At 38.7% G+C, this 18121-nt stretch overlaps 1 protein-coding gene across 4 annotated transcripts in view; it reads left to right on the top strand.

The window, feature by feature from the left end:
- The window catches only part of LOC127810061 (probable inactive histone-lysine N-methyltransferase SUVR2), a 31258-nt gene extending 13137 nt beyond the window's left edge, over positions 1-18121 (top strand). For 3 of the 4 annotated variants that reach the window (XM_052349298.1, XM_052349290.1, XM_052349302.1), the window contains 8 exons: positions 3789-4066; positions 4339-4828; positions 11630-12660; positions 13094-13359; positions 13570-13636; positions 13724-13774; positions 15832-15925; positions 17610-18120. In XM_052349298.1, coding sequence (XP_052205258.1) covers positions 3884-4066; positions 4339-4828; positions 11630-12660; positions 13094-13359; positions 13570-13636; positions 13724-13774; positions 15832-15925; positions 17610-17698 — 2271 coding nt within the window. In that variant the 5' untranslated portion in view covers positions 3789-3883 and the 3' untranslated portion in view covers positions 17699-18120. Of the gene's footprint in view, positions 1-3788; positions 4067-4338; positions 4829-11629; positions 12661-13093; positions 13360-13569; positions 13637-13723; positions 13775-15831; positions 15926-17609 lie in introns of all 4 variants that reach the window. The other variant, XM_052349310.1, reaches the window with a different exon arrangement.

Below are 18121 nucleotides of genomic sequence, written 5' to 3' on the forward strand. Positions count from 1 at the left end.
TTGGCGTTTATCAGTCAACCTTTGTCCCAAAAACACTTGGGATTAAGCATGTATGACAAGGAGTTGCTGGCTATGTTGGAGGCAGTAGATAAGTGGCGTCATTATATGGAAGGGAGTCCTTTTGTAATCAAAACTGACCATGAGAGCCTCCAATTTTTATCCTAACAGAGGCTGCATATATGCAGTTACAACAAAAAGGTGTATCCAAATCAGTGTTGTTAAAGGCCCAAGGCGCAAGGCGCAAGGCGAGGCGCGCGCCTGGCAGGTGCAAGGCGCATGCTGACTAAGAAGAAAGAAAAATATACTTCTTAATTGAATAATAAGTCATAAAATAGATCCTAATCACATATCAACATTTATGTTATCAAAAAATTCAAGAATTCAACATATATTAAATAAATCACAACATAAATATACTTCATGACATACCTGTAAATTTCAGCAAATTAAATCCCACCATATTTCAACAAATCAGAAAAAGGAATCAACATTTAAACACCACAAATAAAAAACAAAAAAAAATGTAAAGACTAAGGCTAAATTATTTGTAAAGACTAGGGCTAAATTATGCCAAAAAATGTTAAAAGAAAAACGAAAAAGAAGAAGCAGCAGCAGGTATCAATAAATAAAAATTAAAAAAAAATAACTGAAGAAGAAGAAGAAGAAGTAGCAGCAGCAGCAACGTAAGAAAGAAGAAGAAGAAGCAGAAGAAGAGAAGAAGCAGTAGCAGCGTAAGAAAGAAGAAGAAGAAGCAGAGGAAGAGAAGAAGAAGAAGAAGAAGAAGAAGAAGTAGCATCAGCGTAAGAAAGAAGAAGAAGAAGCAGAGGAAGCGAATAAGAAGAAGAAGAAGAAAAAGAAGCAGGCTAGCAATAGCAGCCGCGTAAGAAGAAGAAGAAAAAGAAGAAGAAGGATAGCAGGAGAAGAAGAAGGAGCAGGAGGATAACAGCAACGTAAGAAGAAGAAGAAGAAGAAGCAACAAGGATTGCTGAAGAAGAAGCAGGCCAGCAGCGTAAGAAGAAGAAGAAGGGATTGTCGATATGTTACCTTGGCCTGGAGAAGCAGAACCACCTCAATCAGAATTGGAGAGCTGGAGAAGAACTTGAGGAGTTGCAGTTGCTGTGTTGCGGAGAGAAAAGAGTGTTGCTTGCTGCGTAAGAGAGATTTGGAGCCTTGGAGGTGTAGTCTCTTGGCCTTCTAGAAATCAGATGAGCTGGAACATCATATTTTTGAGTTTTGTTGACTTTTCAATATTGTATTTTATTATTTTCTCTCTTTAAGTTTTATAAGAAATGTTTAAAAACTAGAAAACATGCTGATTTTTCAGCTAGGCATGTGCGCCTGAGGGAGGCGTGCCTGGCCGGATGTCGCCTCGCCTGGACATGGCAAGGCGAGATGGCTGCGCCTTGAGGGGCCTTGCGCCTAGGCGCGCCTTTAACAACACTGATCCAAATTAACTAGTTTGAACTACATTGTTCAATACCAAAGAGGGAAGGAGATTGTTGTAACTGATGCTCTCTCAAGGAGGGAAGAAAAAGGGGACTGCCAAGCCATTACAACTGTGGTTCCAGAATGGGTCAAGGAATTAGAGGTGAGTTATGAACAAATAGGGTGGCTTAAGGAACTTGTGACACAATAACTGTGCAACCTTCTGGGACTTCGAGTTACACACTTTCAAATGGTTTGGTGAGGTTCAAAGGAAGACTAGTAGTAGGGGATGACAAACCCCTAAAGGAAAGGATTTTAAAAGCACTTCATTACTCACCATTGGGAGGTCATTTGGGAGTACGAGCTACATATCATAAGGTGAAACAATTATTTTTTTTGGCCTAGACAGAAGAAAGAAGTTGTTGAATTTGTGTTGTCTCGTGTAATTTGTCAGAGGTGTAAACAAGAGCAAGTGCCTTATCCAGGGTTGCTACAACCCTTAGCAATCCCAAGCAAGCATGGGAAGGGATTTCCATGGATTTTGTGGAGGGTTTACCAAGGTCGGAAATAAAGGATGCCATAATGGTGGTAGTTGACTGACTAACTAAATTCGGTCATTTTATCAGTCTAACACATCCTTTTAAAGCCCAAGAAGTGGCTAGGATATTCCTATATACAGTGGCAAAAATCCATGGAGTACCTAAGCCCATTGTTTTGGACAGAGATAAAATTTTTACAAGTGTCTTTTGGCAAGAATTATTCAGAAAGTTAGGGGTGGGATTGTATATGTCCACTGCATATCACCTGCAAACAGATAGCCAAATCGAGTGAGTCAACTAATGTCTAGAGGCATACCTGAGGTGCATGTGTTTCACCACCCCTAAGAGTTGGAACAAAGTGGATGTCTTTAGCACAATGGTGGTACAATTCTAGCTACCATAGTGCTATTAAGAGAAGCCCTTTTTGAGGCCATGTTTGGGTATAAGCCTTCACTTTTGCCTACTATTCGGATTCCTCTCCTACCATGGCTGCAGTTGGGCACTATTTACAACAAAGACAGCAGATGTTGACAGTGCTTAAGAGAGAATTAGCTACAACCCAAAACTGTATCAAGCAAGTAGCGGACAAAAGAAGGAGTGAGAGGTCATTCAACGACAGAGATAAGGTTTACCTAAAGGTTAGACGATTTTTACAACAACACCCCTATACATCAATACCAACTTCTAATCCCAAATACTTTGGGCCATATTCCATCGTGGCCAAGGTAGGCAAAGTGGCCTATCAATTGCAACTTCCAGAGGGAGTAAACACCCACCCAGTTTTTTATGTTTCATTACATAAGAAGTCTAAAGAGTCTATTGCTTCTACTAGTCAAGATCTGCCACCTATAATGGAAGAAGTGGAAGAGGTGGTCGAACCCCGTGCTATTGTGGAAAAGAGGGTGATTTACCAAGGATCACTACCCCTAACTCAGGTTTTGGTGCAATGGTCCCATCTCGATGCAGATCACACTACTTGGGAGTACCTACCGAATCTGCTGAAGCAATTTCCCAGGGCTGTTGGACTACTCTGAATTCTTGAGGACAAGAATTGTTTGAAGGGGAGGGGATTGTCACGACTCTAGGGGTAAATCAGTAACTGTTACCCAAAAGTTAACCACTTGTATTAACCGTTAGCTTGGGGGGGGGGGGGGGTTAAGTGGCTAGGAGGTTACCTAACTGTACAGCGGCCTATTTCCCTTGCTGATATGTTAGTTAGCATATATTCTCTTTGCTGTTATGTTGTTAGAGGTCAGGCTCTACAAGTGACCTGCCAATATGGGAAGAGATTATCATCGAGAATAATACCAAGTTCCTCTCTTTCAATTCTCTCTCTCATCTTTCTCTCTCTCTTTCTTGCATTCTGTTCTATTCGATTACCGGAATTGCCCAACCCCAATCTAGGGGCTTGACAGCGATATATAGAAATGACTGACCAATTCAGCAAAAGAAAACAGATCTGAATTCTGTTTTATTGCTTTTATGGAGTTGCTTATTGTAGTGAGAATGTCAATTCAGCAAGTATTTGGATGTTTATTACAAGATCAGAGCTTGAACTAGACTTGAATTCATGGAACTTTTATTACACTTGAAAGTTTCTTGTACTCTAGGTAAGTATTACATTCTGTATATAAAGAATTTGATCTAATTTCGTAATCCTGCTTGATGAAAGGCTAATTTTGTCTATGTACTTATGGTATATACATGTTTCTATATTGTATCTTTTTCGAAGGAGTCCACATTATTGTGAACAAGCACTTTATAATATCTTATGAGCTATTCTTTGAGTTACATGATATAACTTAAAAAGACTGATGAATGTAGGTACTGATCCTGAGTGTGGTAGCTTGGGGAAGAAAGAAACAGGTCTCAGAAGACTTCTATGAAATTTTTGTGTTGCTGATAACTTTAGATAGTTGATGGCGCTTAATCCAAGAGTTAGTAAGGCCTTCAATGCAATGAAGGTCTTGGGAATTCCTAAAGAAACCATAAAACCAGTGCTCAAGAACCTTTTGAAATTGTATGATAATAATTGGGAGCTCATAGAAGATGATAACTACCGAACTCTTGCTGATGCTATATTTGAGTCTGCAGATGAAAAGGTCTACTCTTTTATCTATTAGTTCTTGCAGCTGTGTTTATTTCTTTGTCGTTTCACTTTAGGCATCTTTTTTATTTGTTCTTTTAATCAATTTGTTTGAGGTTTATACTTCAGTCAACCAAAGGGAGAAGGAGGTTGTATTGGTACCACCTATTTACATAATTATTATTTTTTACTTGCTATGGCATTGATATTTTTATATTTTAACCGATCTTCAGTTTTCTTATCATTTGTAATTCTCTAATGAGTGCAATTCCCTGATCTCCTTTCCAGAAATGGGCAGATGAGCAAAAAGATGGCATGGAGAATGATGGTTCAGAACCTCCTCTGAAAAAGCTGCGCCTAGAACAGCTAAAAGATCAGGTTTCACCTAGGATATTGAATAATGTGAACACCATCTTGGATTTGGAAGACGGTGAAGAAAAACAGACTTCAAGGTTCCCAAAACTGATGGAATCATCTCAATCTTGTATAAAACATAGGAAAACTGAATCAAATTCTCATTGTCTTCCAATGGTTTTAAGTAACAAAGGGAAGGACCCCATTTCCTCAGACGTGGCTGTCAAAGTTACAAAATCATCTTCCCAGAGGGCATCAACTGCTGGACACTCTAACCAGTTAAAGGGTGGAACTAGTTTGGACGATATGTTGAATGAGACTGCGAATAAAGATTGTTATGGTCAAAATTTTGTGGTTCCTAAAAGAAAGCGACCTGTTACTGATGGGCCACATTTGGCATTATCGACTTCTGTAGTCTGCTCAGGTATTATATTTAATTTTATATAATGCGACTGCTGGATGTTGTGTGTATGTGTCCTGCATATGGAGACATCTGCTTGTTTTCAGGACACTGTCTACATGATAGAAGGACCGGCAATATTATTGGATCAGGCTCCTCTATCATTCTCATTCTTGCAATTTACTATATGTTATTTTTACAGGTAAATCATAGTTCACTAGATGACAAAAGTCCATGCAAAAACCTTTGTCATTTTGGTGGGAGTGTTCTATACGTTTGTATTAGAATTATTAGTATAATTAGATATATAGCATATTATTGTTAGTGTTTTTATTTATTTATTTATTTGTTATAACTATGTGTAATTAGACTAAGTCCATAGGCTAAGCCTGTAGGTTATTAGGCCCGTTGTGCCTATTGTAAATAACACACTAAGAGACTAATCTCTTAGGATTTTTCTCTCATAATTGTTTTCTCACATGGTATCAGAGCCGCCGGTGAGGAAAACCCTAGCCACCGCTGTGTACCTTTTTCCAACGGCCTAAAAACCCTAGTTTTCTTTCTTCACTGTCACTGTTCACGCTAAAAAAAAAAAAAAAAAAAACCTAGTTTTCCTTCACCGCCACTGTTCACGCCAAAACATCACTGTCCGACCGTCGTTTGCTGAAACCAACCCCACCCTAGGGTTTGCTGCCTTCAGGTCGAGTTGCCGCCGGAAAATCGCAGCCGCTGGACCTCCCACGCGTCGCCGCCACGCACAGTCGTCCGCCCCCACACGCTGGAGAGTGAAGGCGTGTTCGCCGGCTGTTTTCTCCCGGCTTCTCCATATCAGCTCCCCTCCCTTCCCCAGGCCTATTCCTGGTGTCAAATCCTTGCTATGTCTAATCTCAATGACGCAATTTCTGTTGGTGCTACTCCCGCAACTTCACCCGTTGCCTCTGCTGCCTCTCAGTCCTTTATTGTCTCCAATCTCGGAACAGCGAATATCACCATTGTCAAGTTGATAGGTCTGCCAATTATCTCTCATGGGTAGCCTCTGTCAAAATGTGGTTCAAAGGGCAAGGCTAAGTCGATCATCTTACCACAAAGGTTGAAAGTGTGCCAGAAGCCAATCGGGCTAGATGAGAACAAGTTGATGCCCAATTATGCAGTCTCCTATGGCAGTCCATTGATCCATCCTTCATGCAGCTCTTTCGGCCATTTGAAACTTGTGTTGACGTGTGGAAGGAAGCTGAAGAATGTTATACGAATGACATCCAATATTTGTACATTGTGGTGTTTAATATCAAGAATCTGAAGCAAGAGTCGTCCATGGAATCTTATTTGGGACAGGTTCGGGCTCTCATGCAAGAATTTGATGCTCTTCTTCCCATTACTATGACTAAGACCGAACAGGTTGCTCAAAGAGAAGTTTTTTATGGTTATTGCTTTTTCCAGTCTAAACCTAGAATTTGACGCCATCAGGTATCAAATCTTGACCAGCTCCACTAATCCTACCATGAATGACTCTTTTAAAAAGTTGTTGAACATGACCGGTGCACATGGTATGTCTTCTTCTTCTCATGTTATTCCTCCAGTCGAATCTTCAGTCCCTGTGTCTCGGGCTTCTCACTCAAGAGGAAATAGAGGCTGTAAAAATAATCGGACATGCCCATAGTGTACCTTTTGTAAGAAACTGGGTCATCTTAAGGACAGGTGTTGGAAGAAACATGGTCGGCTCGCTGCTTTGCCTACATCATCTCCCAGTGTAGCTCATGCATTCCAGAGTGATCTTAGTTTTGCCCAATCTGCACTAGGTTCACAGTTGATACCTATGTCTGCAGCTGAGTATAATGTTTTTTTTGAAGTTTCAGGCCACCCAACAGTCTCATCCTGGTAATCCCGTTGCTTGCATTGCTAAAAGCCGATCTCTTGGTCCTTGGATTATGGATTCTGGTGCCACTGATCATATGTATGGTAATGAACTTCTTTTCTCTTCACTTATTCTGATACCTTGCCTATAGTTACCCTGGCTGATAGCACCAAAACTGTAGTTAAAGAGATAGGCCAAACCACACCCACTTCGTCTTCATCTTTAAATTCGGTTTTACATATCCTTGACAGTCCTTTCAATTTGATTTCAGTTAGCCAGCTTACTAAATCCTTAATTGCTCAGTCACTTTCACTCCTACTTTTGTTTGTGTATAGGACCAAGGTATGGGGTGAACAATTGGCGTCAGGCGTGAGTCACAGGGTCACTATCATCTTGCTGTGTCGATGGCTTGCACCAATGTTGCTTCCCCAGATCTTCTCCACTCTTGTCTTAGTCATCCTAGCCTCTCCAAATTGAAGAAATTAATTCCTAGTTTGTCATTGTTGTCTATTTTTGATTGTGAGTCATGTCAGCGTGGTAAACATGCACATAGTTCTTTTTCCAGTTGTGTTAATAATAGGACTGAGGCTCCTTTTTCTCTTGTGCACTTTGATGTATGGGGGCCTAGTCGTGTCACTTCTACTCTTGGTTTCTCATATTTTGTTACTTTCATTCATGACTTTTCTGCACTTGGTTGTTTCTCATGAAGAGTCGGTCTGAGTTGTTTTCTGTCTTTCAGACATTCACTGCTAAAATAAAAATACAGTTTGGAGTTTCTATACGTGCTTTACGTAGTGATAATGCCCCTAAGTACTTTTCTTTTCAATTTACTACTTTTATGACTACTCGAGGCATTCTGCATCAATCTTCTTGTCCTTATACACCTCAACAAAATGGTGTTGTCAAGCATAAAAATCGCCATCTCATTGAAATTGCACAAACACTACTTTTACATGCCAATCTTCCCACCAAATTCTGGGGAGATGTTGTTCTTACTGAGTGTTATCTGATTAATCGCATGCCATCTTCAGTGTTAAAGGACAACATTCCTCACTCTCTTTTGTTCCCCTCGCAGCCCCTTTATTCTGTTTCCCTTCGTGTATTTGGATGTATCTGTTTTGTGCATTCCTTTCATCGGGACAGGATAAACTTGTTACCAAATCCCTCAAGTGTATTTTCCTCGGTTACTCCCGGTTGCAGAAAGGCTATAAGTGTTATTCTCCTGAGTTGAACCGCTATCTTATGTCTACTGATGTCACATTCTTTGAACAACAGTCCTTCTTCTCGGTTGTTCATCCTGATTCACAACGTCTTGACCAAGTATTGCTCAGTGTTGTTAAAGGCGCGCCTAGGCGCAAGGCCCCTCAAGGCGCAGCCATCTCTCCTTGCCATGTCTAGGCGAGGCGACATCCAGCCAGGCGCGCCTCCCTCAGGCGCACATCCATCAGGCGCACATGCCCAGCTGAAAAATCAGCATGTTTTCTAGTTTTTAAACATTTCTTATAAAACTTAAAGAGAGAAAATAATAAAATACAATATTGACAAGTCAACAAAACTCAAAAATATGATGTTCCAGCTCATCTGATTTCTAGAAGGCCAAGAGACTACACCTCCAAGGCTCCAAAACTCTCTTACGCTGCAAGCATCACTCTTTTCTCTCCGCAACTGCAACTCCTCAAGTTCTTCTCCAGTTCTCCAATTTTGATTGAGGTGGTTCTGCTTCTCCAGGCCAAGGTAACATATCGACAATCCCTTCTTCTTCTTCTTACGCTGCTGGCCTGCTTATTCTTCAGCAATCCTTGTTGCTTCTTCTTCTTCTTCTTCTTCTTACGCTGCTGGCTTGCTTCTTCTTCGGCAATCCTTGTTGCTTCTTCTTCTTCTTCTTACGTTGCTGCTATCCTCCTGCTCCTTCTTCTTCTTCTCCTGCTATCCTTTTTCTTCTTTTTCTTTTTCTTCTTCTTCTTACGCGGCTGCTATTGCTAGCTTGCTTCTTTTTCTTCTTATTCGCTTCCTCTGCTTCTTCTTCTTCTTTCTTACGCTGCTACTGCTGCTGTTACTTCTTCTTCTTCTTCTTCAGTTATTTTTTTTTAATTTTTATTTGTTGATACCTGCTGCTGCTTCTTCTTTTTCGTTTTTCTTTTAACATTTTTTGGCATAATTTAGCCTTAGTCTTTACAAATAATTTAGCCTTAGTCTTTACATTTTTTTTTGTTTTTTATTTGTGGTGTTTAAATGTTGATTCCTTTTTTTGATTTGTTGAAATATGGTGGGATTTAATTTGCTGAAATTTACAAGTATGTCATGAAGTATATTTATGTTGTGATTTATTTAATATATGTTGAATTATTGAATTTTTTGATAACATAAATGTTGATATGTGATTAGGATCTATTTTATGACTTATTATTCAATTAAGAAGTATATTTTTCTTTCTTCTTAGTCAGCATGCGCCTTGCACTTGCCAGACGCGCGCCTCGCCTTGCGCCTTAGTGTGCCTTGGGCTTTTAACAACACTAGTCTTGCTTATTCCTTCTCTTCCGTTGCCCTTATCAGACTCGTCTATCTCCTTCTCGGCGGACCCTTCACTTCCATCTTCCGGTCCACACTCCCCAACTCCTCCACTTCTTATTTATCACCGTCATCCTCATCCTGCTCCTGGCATCGGCATTCCTCTTGACTGCGACTCTCCTAACTCACCCTCTCCATCAGTGGTCACTCCTACCATGGATCCTCAGCCCGACAACCTTCCTATTGCACTTCGCAAAGGCACACGGTCTACTCGCAATCCATATTCTTTTTATAATTTTTTGTGTTATGACCATTTGTCACCTGCTTATAGTGTTTTTGTTTCGAGCATTTCTTCTGTTTCTATTCCTAAAACCATAGGTGAAGCCATGTCCCATCCTGGTTGGCGCCAGGCTATGTTAGATGAGATGGGTGCTTTGCATTCTACTGGCACTTGGGATTTGGTGCCTTTGCCACCAGGAAAGACTCTCGTTGGTTGTCGGTGGGTGTTCACCCCTAAAGTGGGCCCCGACGAACAGGTGTAACGTCTTAAAGCCTGCTTGGTTGCCAAAGGCTTTACACAGATTTATGGGCTGGATTACAGTGATACCTTCTCTCCAGTTGCTAAAATGGCCTCTGTTCACCTATTTCTCTCTATGGCTACCACGTATCATTGGTCGCTCTATCAATTGGACATCAAGAATGCCTTTCTTCACGGTGATTTGCAAGAGGAGGTTTATATAGAGCAACCACCTGGTTTTGTTGCTCAGGGGGAGTTCAATGTAGTCTGCAAACTCAGGAAGTCTTTCTATGGCCTGAAACAATCTCCATGAGCGTGGTTCGACAGGTTCAGCACTGTGGTTCAAGCCTTTAGTCTCACTCGAAGTGAAGCTGATCATTTAGTTTTCTATCAATATTCTTCTTCTTTATGTATCTACCTCGTTGTTTATGTAGATGATATTATTATCACAGGGAACGATCGAGTTGGTATACAAAATTTGAAGGAACATTTCCATCAGCACTTTCAGACTGAAGACCTAGGTAAACTCTGGTATTTATTGGGTATTGAAGTTGCTCAATCAAGAGATGAGATCTCAATCTCTTTGATGAAGTATGCACTTGACATTTTAGAAGAAACTGGTATGGTGAACTGCAAATCGATTCACACCCCAATGGACCCAAATGTCAAACTCTTGCCGGGATAGGGGGAGTCTTACTCAGATCCTGGAAGGTATAGAAAATTGGTAGGCAAACTGAACTATCTCACAATCATTCGTCCCGACATTGCTTTTGCTGTGAGTGTGGTGAGTCAATTTCTCAATTCTCTATGTGATTCTCACTAGGATATTGTTATCCGGATTCTGAGATATATCAAACAAGCACCGGGTAAAGGGCCACTCTATGAGGATAAGGGGCACACAGATATTTGTTGTTATGCAGATGCAGATTGGGCCGGCTATCCTTCTGATCGTCGGTCGACCTCTGGATATTGTGTTCTTGTGGGAGGAAATTTGATTTCTTGGAAAAGTAAAAAACAAAATATAATAGCTAGATCCAGTGCAGAGGCAGAGTATCGGGCTATGGCTAATGCAAGTTGTGAGCTCATCTAGCTTAAGCAACTCCTGGAGGAACTCAAGTTTTGTGAAGTGTCCCCTATGAAGCTTGTTTGTGATAATCAGGCTGCCTTGTACATTGCTTCCAATCTAGTGTTCCATGAGTAGACTAAGCATATTGAAATCGACTGTCACTTTATTAGAGAAAAGCTAGTTGAAGGTGTTCTTGTTACAGAGTTTGTTAACTCCAGTGATCAATTTGCCGATGTCTTCACCAAGTCTCTAAACAGTCATCGGATAGAATATATTTGTAACAAGTTTGGTGCATATGATATCTATGCTCCAGCTTGAGGGGGAGTATTAGAATTATTAGTATAATTAAATATATTGCATATTATTGTTAGTGTTTTTATTTATTTATTTGTTATAACTATGTGTAATTAGGCCAAGTCCATAGGTTAAGCCCGTAGGTTATTAGGCTCGTTGTGCCTATTATAAATAATACACTAAGAGACTAATCTCTTAGGGTTTTTCTCTCATAATTGTTTTCTCACAGTTTGTTTCCAAAGAGAAAATGAAATAAAAAAGAAAAAATCTCGCAATCTGTTCGAATTAAATAATTAGCTTGAATAGAACAAGAATGAAAGAATTGTTATTGTTATTGTTATTTGTGATTGCAATAGCCATGCTGTGGATGATTTGAACCTTGAAATTTGTAGAGGAATTAAAATCTTCTCATCCCTTTTCTTTATTGAAGTGATGGAAACTGATGACTAGCTAAATAGTGTTCATATGAAAAAACAACTACCCAGATGCCAAAAGATATCTGTACCCATCCAGTTGTCATTGCTGTTGTTATTGCACTTTGTTTCAAAGCATTCTCCGTTCTTCCTGACCTTTTTTTGGTTTTGTTAGCACTTCCAGGTACCCTGGAGGGTTCTTCTACTGGAAATAGTTCTGCAGATTTAGCATCTCCGTTTGTCACCAAAGAAGATATTACTTCAGCTTGCATTTCTGGAGCAATCTCCCCAAGTAACTTGGAGATTGCATCATCACCTTCTGGAGAGGTTAAAATATTTTTGGTTTGTAACTCTGCCCGTGGACCACCCAACTTTCACGCACCAAAATTAGATGCAGTTCTGAAATGTGTGGAAAATAAATATCTAGAATCATGCAAAATAGTTGGATCTCAATTATCAGTGACAAAGTTGTTGAAAGACTTGTGCCAAAGTTATTTGGAGCTAGGTACCAATTCAACTGACGCATCTTTTATAAAATCTGCACCTGTGGATTATCTTCCTTGCATTATGGGAACCAGCAGGGAAACCCCTGGAGTCAGTAATTCTGGAATAGATTTGATTACAAAACAAGGAAGCCATTCAGAATCTTCCAGTTTATGTAGATTGGCGGTGTCTCAGCAACAGACTAATAATAGTAATAAAAAAAGGTGCTTTCGCAAGATAAAGGACATAACAAAAGGTACAGAAAGAGTGAGGATTTCATTGCTTGATGAAATTGGCAGTGAGCAGTTGCCAAATTTTATTTATGTGCCTGAGAATATAGTTTACCAGAATGCCTATATCCATTTCTCATTGGCTAGGATTGCGGATGACAATTGCTGTTCAAGTTGTTCAGAGGATTGTCTTTCAACATCCGTACCTTGTGAATGTGCTCGTGATACTAGGGGAGAATTTGCTTACACCCCCCAAGGCCTGCTGAGGGAAGAATTTCTTAGTGATTGTATTTCTATGAATCAAGAACCTCAAAACCACTATCATGTTTATTGCACTGATTGTCCATTAGAAAGGGCTAAGAATGGGAATAGGCCTCGGCCATGCAAGGGTCATCTGGTGAGGAAGTTCATCAAAGAATGCTGGAGGAAATGTGGGTGTAACATGCACTGTGGAAATAGAGTTGTGCAGAGAGGTATTACCTGCAAGTTGCAGGTAAGCCTTGGTGATATATAAGCAGACACCCAAGGCATTATAAACTTTTAGTTTCTTCTTATTTTTTGTACAAGTCTGTGGAGTCAATCTGAAAAGGACGCACAATGCATGTTTTCCACAATATTTTTCAGTACTTCTATATCAATGCAGAGTCTCATCTCCAGCTTTTGGATGCCATACTAATAAAATATGATGGCCAGTAGCTTCCTTTTGGAAGTTCTGAAAAAGTTTATTCCACACAATTTTTCTTTTTCTCAGATTCAATTTTTGGAAGAAATCTAATGGAGGCATAAATAATAATTCCCTAGTGTTAGTGTTTGATGTTCTCGAGCCCGCAAATCATTTGCATAATATACTTCATCACAATATGGATTGCTCTTTAAATTATTTTCTGCCATTGTTGTTTAAGCATCTAGTATTCCTTATCTTTCAGGTGTTCCAGACGGATGAGGGTAAAGGTTGGGGGGTACGCACACTCCAGGACCTTCCCAAAGGTTCTTTTGTATGTGAATATGTCGGGGAAATTCTGACAAACATGGAATTATTTGAGAGGAATGAGCAAAGCAGTGGCAATGAGAGACATACATATCCGGTGCTACTTGATGCTGATTGGGGTTCAGAAGGAGTTCTAAAGGACGAAGAGGCACTTTGCTTGGATGCAACCTCAATTGGGAATGTTGCAAGGTTCATAAATCATAGGTAAGCTTTCATTGATGCCTAGGGTATGAAGTCTACCTATTGACCTAAATGCAACTAATTTGTGCCTGTTTTCCCCTTCTTTTTAGGCAATAAAATGTATTGATGGAAACCATAACCATAACTTATGATATTTTTATTCAGAAACTACTAATTGTTTTAGGTTGACCTTGCTACTTACAAAGACGTAATTGGTTGGCCTTTTTATTCTAGATGCTTTGATGCAAACTTGCTTGATGTCCCAGTTGAGGTGGAGACCCCTGATCACCATTATTACCATGTATGAGTTTGACTTTTTCCATTCACTTTTTACGGACATCTTGTTCTCTGGGCTCTAAAGAAGCGCAAATATGTTCCTTTCATGCAGCTTGCATTTTTCACTACAAGAAAAGTGGAAGCTTTTGAAGAACTGACATGGGTAAGTGCAGTCATATGTTATTCGTGGAAATTTCCTATACTTCTTGAGTGACAATATCACCCATGATAATGTGTTTTTAATATTTTACTGATAGAAACTTAGTAGAGTAGTTAATTGGCATATCTGATTATTTAGTAAACAAATGCCTGGAATTTGATTCCTCTGGGGGCTCACCCTTACAAGTAATTCTTGTGAATTGATCTTCAACACCGAATGAGCAGGGGAGTCTAGCAAGGAGATGATGTATTTTGGACATTACTTTTCCTTAATATCTGTTTACTTGGCTATGCATAGTAAAAAGTTCTAGAGTGTTCTTTCAGCTTATCATTTTTGTGCGGTCTGACTGGTGATGGTTGGCGTTGCCGACTTCTTCTGCTGACACTGCAAGCACGTGAAAGAAATAGACCTCTGCCTTGCTTCCCACGTCTGATAAAAGTAGCCTAAATGTTCCTTCTTAATTTTAACTTCTAGTTTAGGTAGAGTCGGTGAACTGGTGATTGCATTTCTTTATGCAACGGTTGAAATGCTCTGTTGTTTTGGGGGTTATGAAGGTCTAGTCATATGGTCAAAATATTGATAAAGCATAATTTTAGAATTACATGGTACTAGAAGCAGGAAGAATTATCAAAATTGCATAATACTAGTGTAACATGGACTTCTAGACTTCATAATACTAAAAGGACCAGCCTAGAATCTTGAAGATGTTTAGTAGCAAAATTATGCAGGCTTGTTAAATTCATATGCACGGATTTATGAACATCTCTTGCGCTGATGAAGGCATGTTGACTATCACTGAGCTCAACAATGACAACAACAGAAATTTCCCAATTATAATATTCTTCATCCTTAAATCATTACAGCACATGCCTGACACTTGCAACTATGTAAACCTGCAAGGCCTCCACTTAAAAGTATTAGTTGAAGTCAACTTTTGTCTTACACAACAAAGTGATATACCCAAGACCTTCCTACTAGACTATTAATACAAGATCATGACAAATTCCCTCCCTTTTAAGCCTTGGCGTGTTCACTAAGCTAGAATTTTCACTTAACCATAGTCCTTACCTCTAGTCGTCCTCAACCATACCATCTTGGCCCACTTATAAAAGTGATTCTGGGTTAATTTTACATCACTTTTAATACCATAGACTTCACTCAAGAGTGTTGGTTGAAGTTTTTAATTATTTTTTGAAAAAATAAAACTTTTAGGCTCTTAAAACTAAGTAATGTATCATTGACCTTTCCAATGGAATACCAATATGGGATTGAGTAATAACAATCTTCTTTCCTTTTAGACCTGAGTCCACACCAGGCTAAAAAATGTCACTTTATCATAATCCTTACCCATAGTCAGTTTTTGAGCTTCTAGGAGTAAGCAATAATATATCAAGACCTCCTCAACAGACAAATGATGTTGGTTACGGATGTGATGTATTAACTTGAAGAAGTTGCAAAATGGCCTGGACCAAGCAAAAAAGGATATAAAAGGACTCTAGGTGGACCAATTTATGAAATGTTAACTAGCAGCTAATAATTTTTGCATACTTAAATAGACTTTTTCCTTAAGCTTATTGTGCTTGACATAATTTTTTGCCTCAGTTGATATAATTGTTGCTGCTTGATGAAAACAAATCAGATAAGGTTCTATGTCCTGAATACTCCAGTAATTAAGGGGGCATATAAATACATTTGATTTTAACTAACTACAATATTTGTTGAGTGGTGCGAAGATAAAGTGTAATATCTTCTCTCTCTCTCTCTCTCTCTCTCTCTCTTTCTGAAATGGTAGGGAGGAAAGTCGTCGGAGAATGTGTGTTCTAGAAATTTAGTCAATTACTAGAATTTTTACATTGATATTTTATTGGATGTGACATTCTTGCCAACTTCATATTTAATGTTGTTAAATGCAGGTGAATTTTTCTGTAATTATTATGTATCTTTGTTGAAGTTATTTTGTGTTATTTGAAGCCATTTCTAATTCATTTGTATCTGGTGGAGATGCATGGAGTCACTAATACTTGGAACAATCTTTTATCTTTCATATGCTGTGGTCGCAGGATTATGGGATTGATTTCAATGATCATAGTCACCCTATTAAGGCATTTCAATGCTGCTGTGGTAGTGCTTTTTGTCGAGATACAAGAGGAAAAGGTTATTATATCTTATGTTCACAATTATCTTACAAATTCTACCTTATTTTCTCTATATATTTGTTTGATACTGCTTGATTTAATCAATTTCAAAGCCGCAACCTCTATTCTGAAATTTTGGGTTTCCAAGGGGAAAGTAACTTCAGCATATAGAAGTTCATACCTGAAAAAACCAGTCATTTTCCCATCTTTTCTTTTCTTTTTTTTTTTAATTTTAGGATTTTTTAATTAATTAATTTCTGGCCAAAAGAAAGTTAGAGCATGCACTTAAGGATTCCCAGCAGGGTATGAAGGATAATTGAAAATTTATGTGCTAGGAAAGACCGTGTTTGAATAATTTCAGCTATAAGCACGAGTACAAATTGCTTCAGATTTCTTTGTGCCTAGTTTTAATGGCAAATAAATGTAGGCATAGGCTTGTCAAGTTGGGGTGTCTAGCTGATGGAACTGATTTAGAGTCGTTTGATTTTTTTCCATTTTTCATAGTTTTGTTTTCAAATATTTGTGTAGTTTTCTTCTTCTGTTTAAAAAACAAAATCTGAACCTGTCAATTACTGACTTAATAATTCTGCTTTTTTATCGAAAATCTGAAAACAAAAACTTAAAAAGATGATTGATTACTCCTCATGTTGATTTCTTTCTTTTATATGATTTATTGAAAAAAAAAAATTTATGAGGTGATTAAAATTTTATGTTCTGATTTTTTTATTTTATTTGGTGATTGGACATATGTTGACATAATATATTTTTTATGTTTAGCAAAATACGATTTTAGTTTTCTGGACATCATTCATCATTTCATGCATACACACAAGGACACAGATGTACATATATTCTGGGAACATCAGAGAAGAAAATAGAAGAAAAGGCCAAATCTTGCATCTAATCACACAGGATCTTGGAAGAAAAACCCAAAAAAGAGGAAGAAAATATGAAGAAGGAAGATTGGCGGAGTGACAAGCTCGGGAGAGTGAAGCCGGGGAGGAAGACATGGGTGCAAGATCAGTGGAGGGAAATTGACTGCCAGAGCTTAGAAAGTCTGGTGATCATAGATTAGAATGAAGAGAATGATAAGTGGATGCTTAAAGATTGTCACCTGATCCTAAATTTGATAGGGGTTGCATAAGTATCTCCTAAACTTAAATTTGATATGTGGTAAGTCCAATAGGGTACTACCAAACTCCAAGAATACGTCCCAAATGGTAGAATTGACCCAAATGTGGTCGTTAACACACTTGAGTCCATCTCAAAATTTGATTCGATTGTCGGAGGTGGTTTGGTTGTCCAACCAGATTATTGTAATTGAAGGCTTTATTAAGTGGCTTGGTTGGTTGTAACCCAACTATGCAACTGTCAAAGGTGGTTTGGTTGCATAGTTTTCTAGTTTTTAGGTGGTTTGTTTGTTGTGTCCAGCAAGGAAAGAGATTAACAGATGCCCAAGTTGAGGTGTCACACCCATCATGCAGATGGGGCCTCCATCTAAAAACTAGAAAACTCAACTGCATTCATCTACGCCCAAAAGATGGTACCTTTTTGGGAAATTGGCAAGAGTGATCTCTTACACTGATTAAATTTTTTTTATTTTATTATTATTATTATTTTTGCTTTGTTTAAGTTCTCTTATGGCCCTATGTAAATTAGATTTGCTATTTACCCGCCCAGATATAAATTAGCTTCTGCTGCAGGTAAAAAGTCAAGTGTCTCTGAAGTAGCAGCAACTAGTCGGATGGTGAAGCCATCAGCAGGTTGTGTCTCTAAATGCCAAGAATCATGAAAAGGGCCATCAAAGCTTCCTAATGACCTATATTTGCTCTTCAGCTGCTCTGTTGTGTTGACGTTTCACAAGGCTTTCTTCTGGGACATTGAAGTATTGAACAGAAGGTTGATGAAATATGACGACTCACCCTGCAATTTTTATGACATATGATGTACTTTTGACAGATCCAATTAGCTGTCTCAGTTTGCCCAGTTTTTTTTTTTTTTTTGGCGTAATAAGCTGGATCTTACAGAACCATTTTATATGCCTTTCGATTTTAGTGGTTTACATACGTAGTAGATGACGTTAAGAATATCGCAGCTAAGACAGATAAGGAACGGACTACTGTCAATTATTTTTTGTTAGAGAATGCAGTGAAATCTTGTGTCAACTTGTCACAATTTGCAGATATTATGAATAGAAACATAGTGAAGCTTAAAC

Source organism: Diospyros lotus, chromosome 1, assembly GCF_014633365.1.
Source record: "Diospyros lotus cultivar Yz01 chromosome 1, ASM1463336v1, whole genome shotgun sequence".
Classification (NCBI taxonomy): domain Eukaryota; kingdom Viridiplantae; phylum Streptophyta; class Magnoliopsida; order Ericales; family Ebenaceae; genus Diospyros; species Diospyros lotus.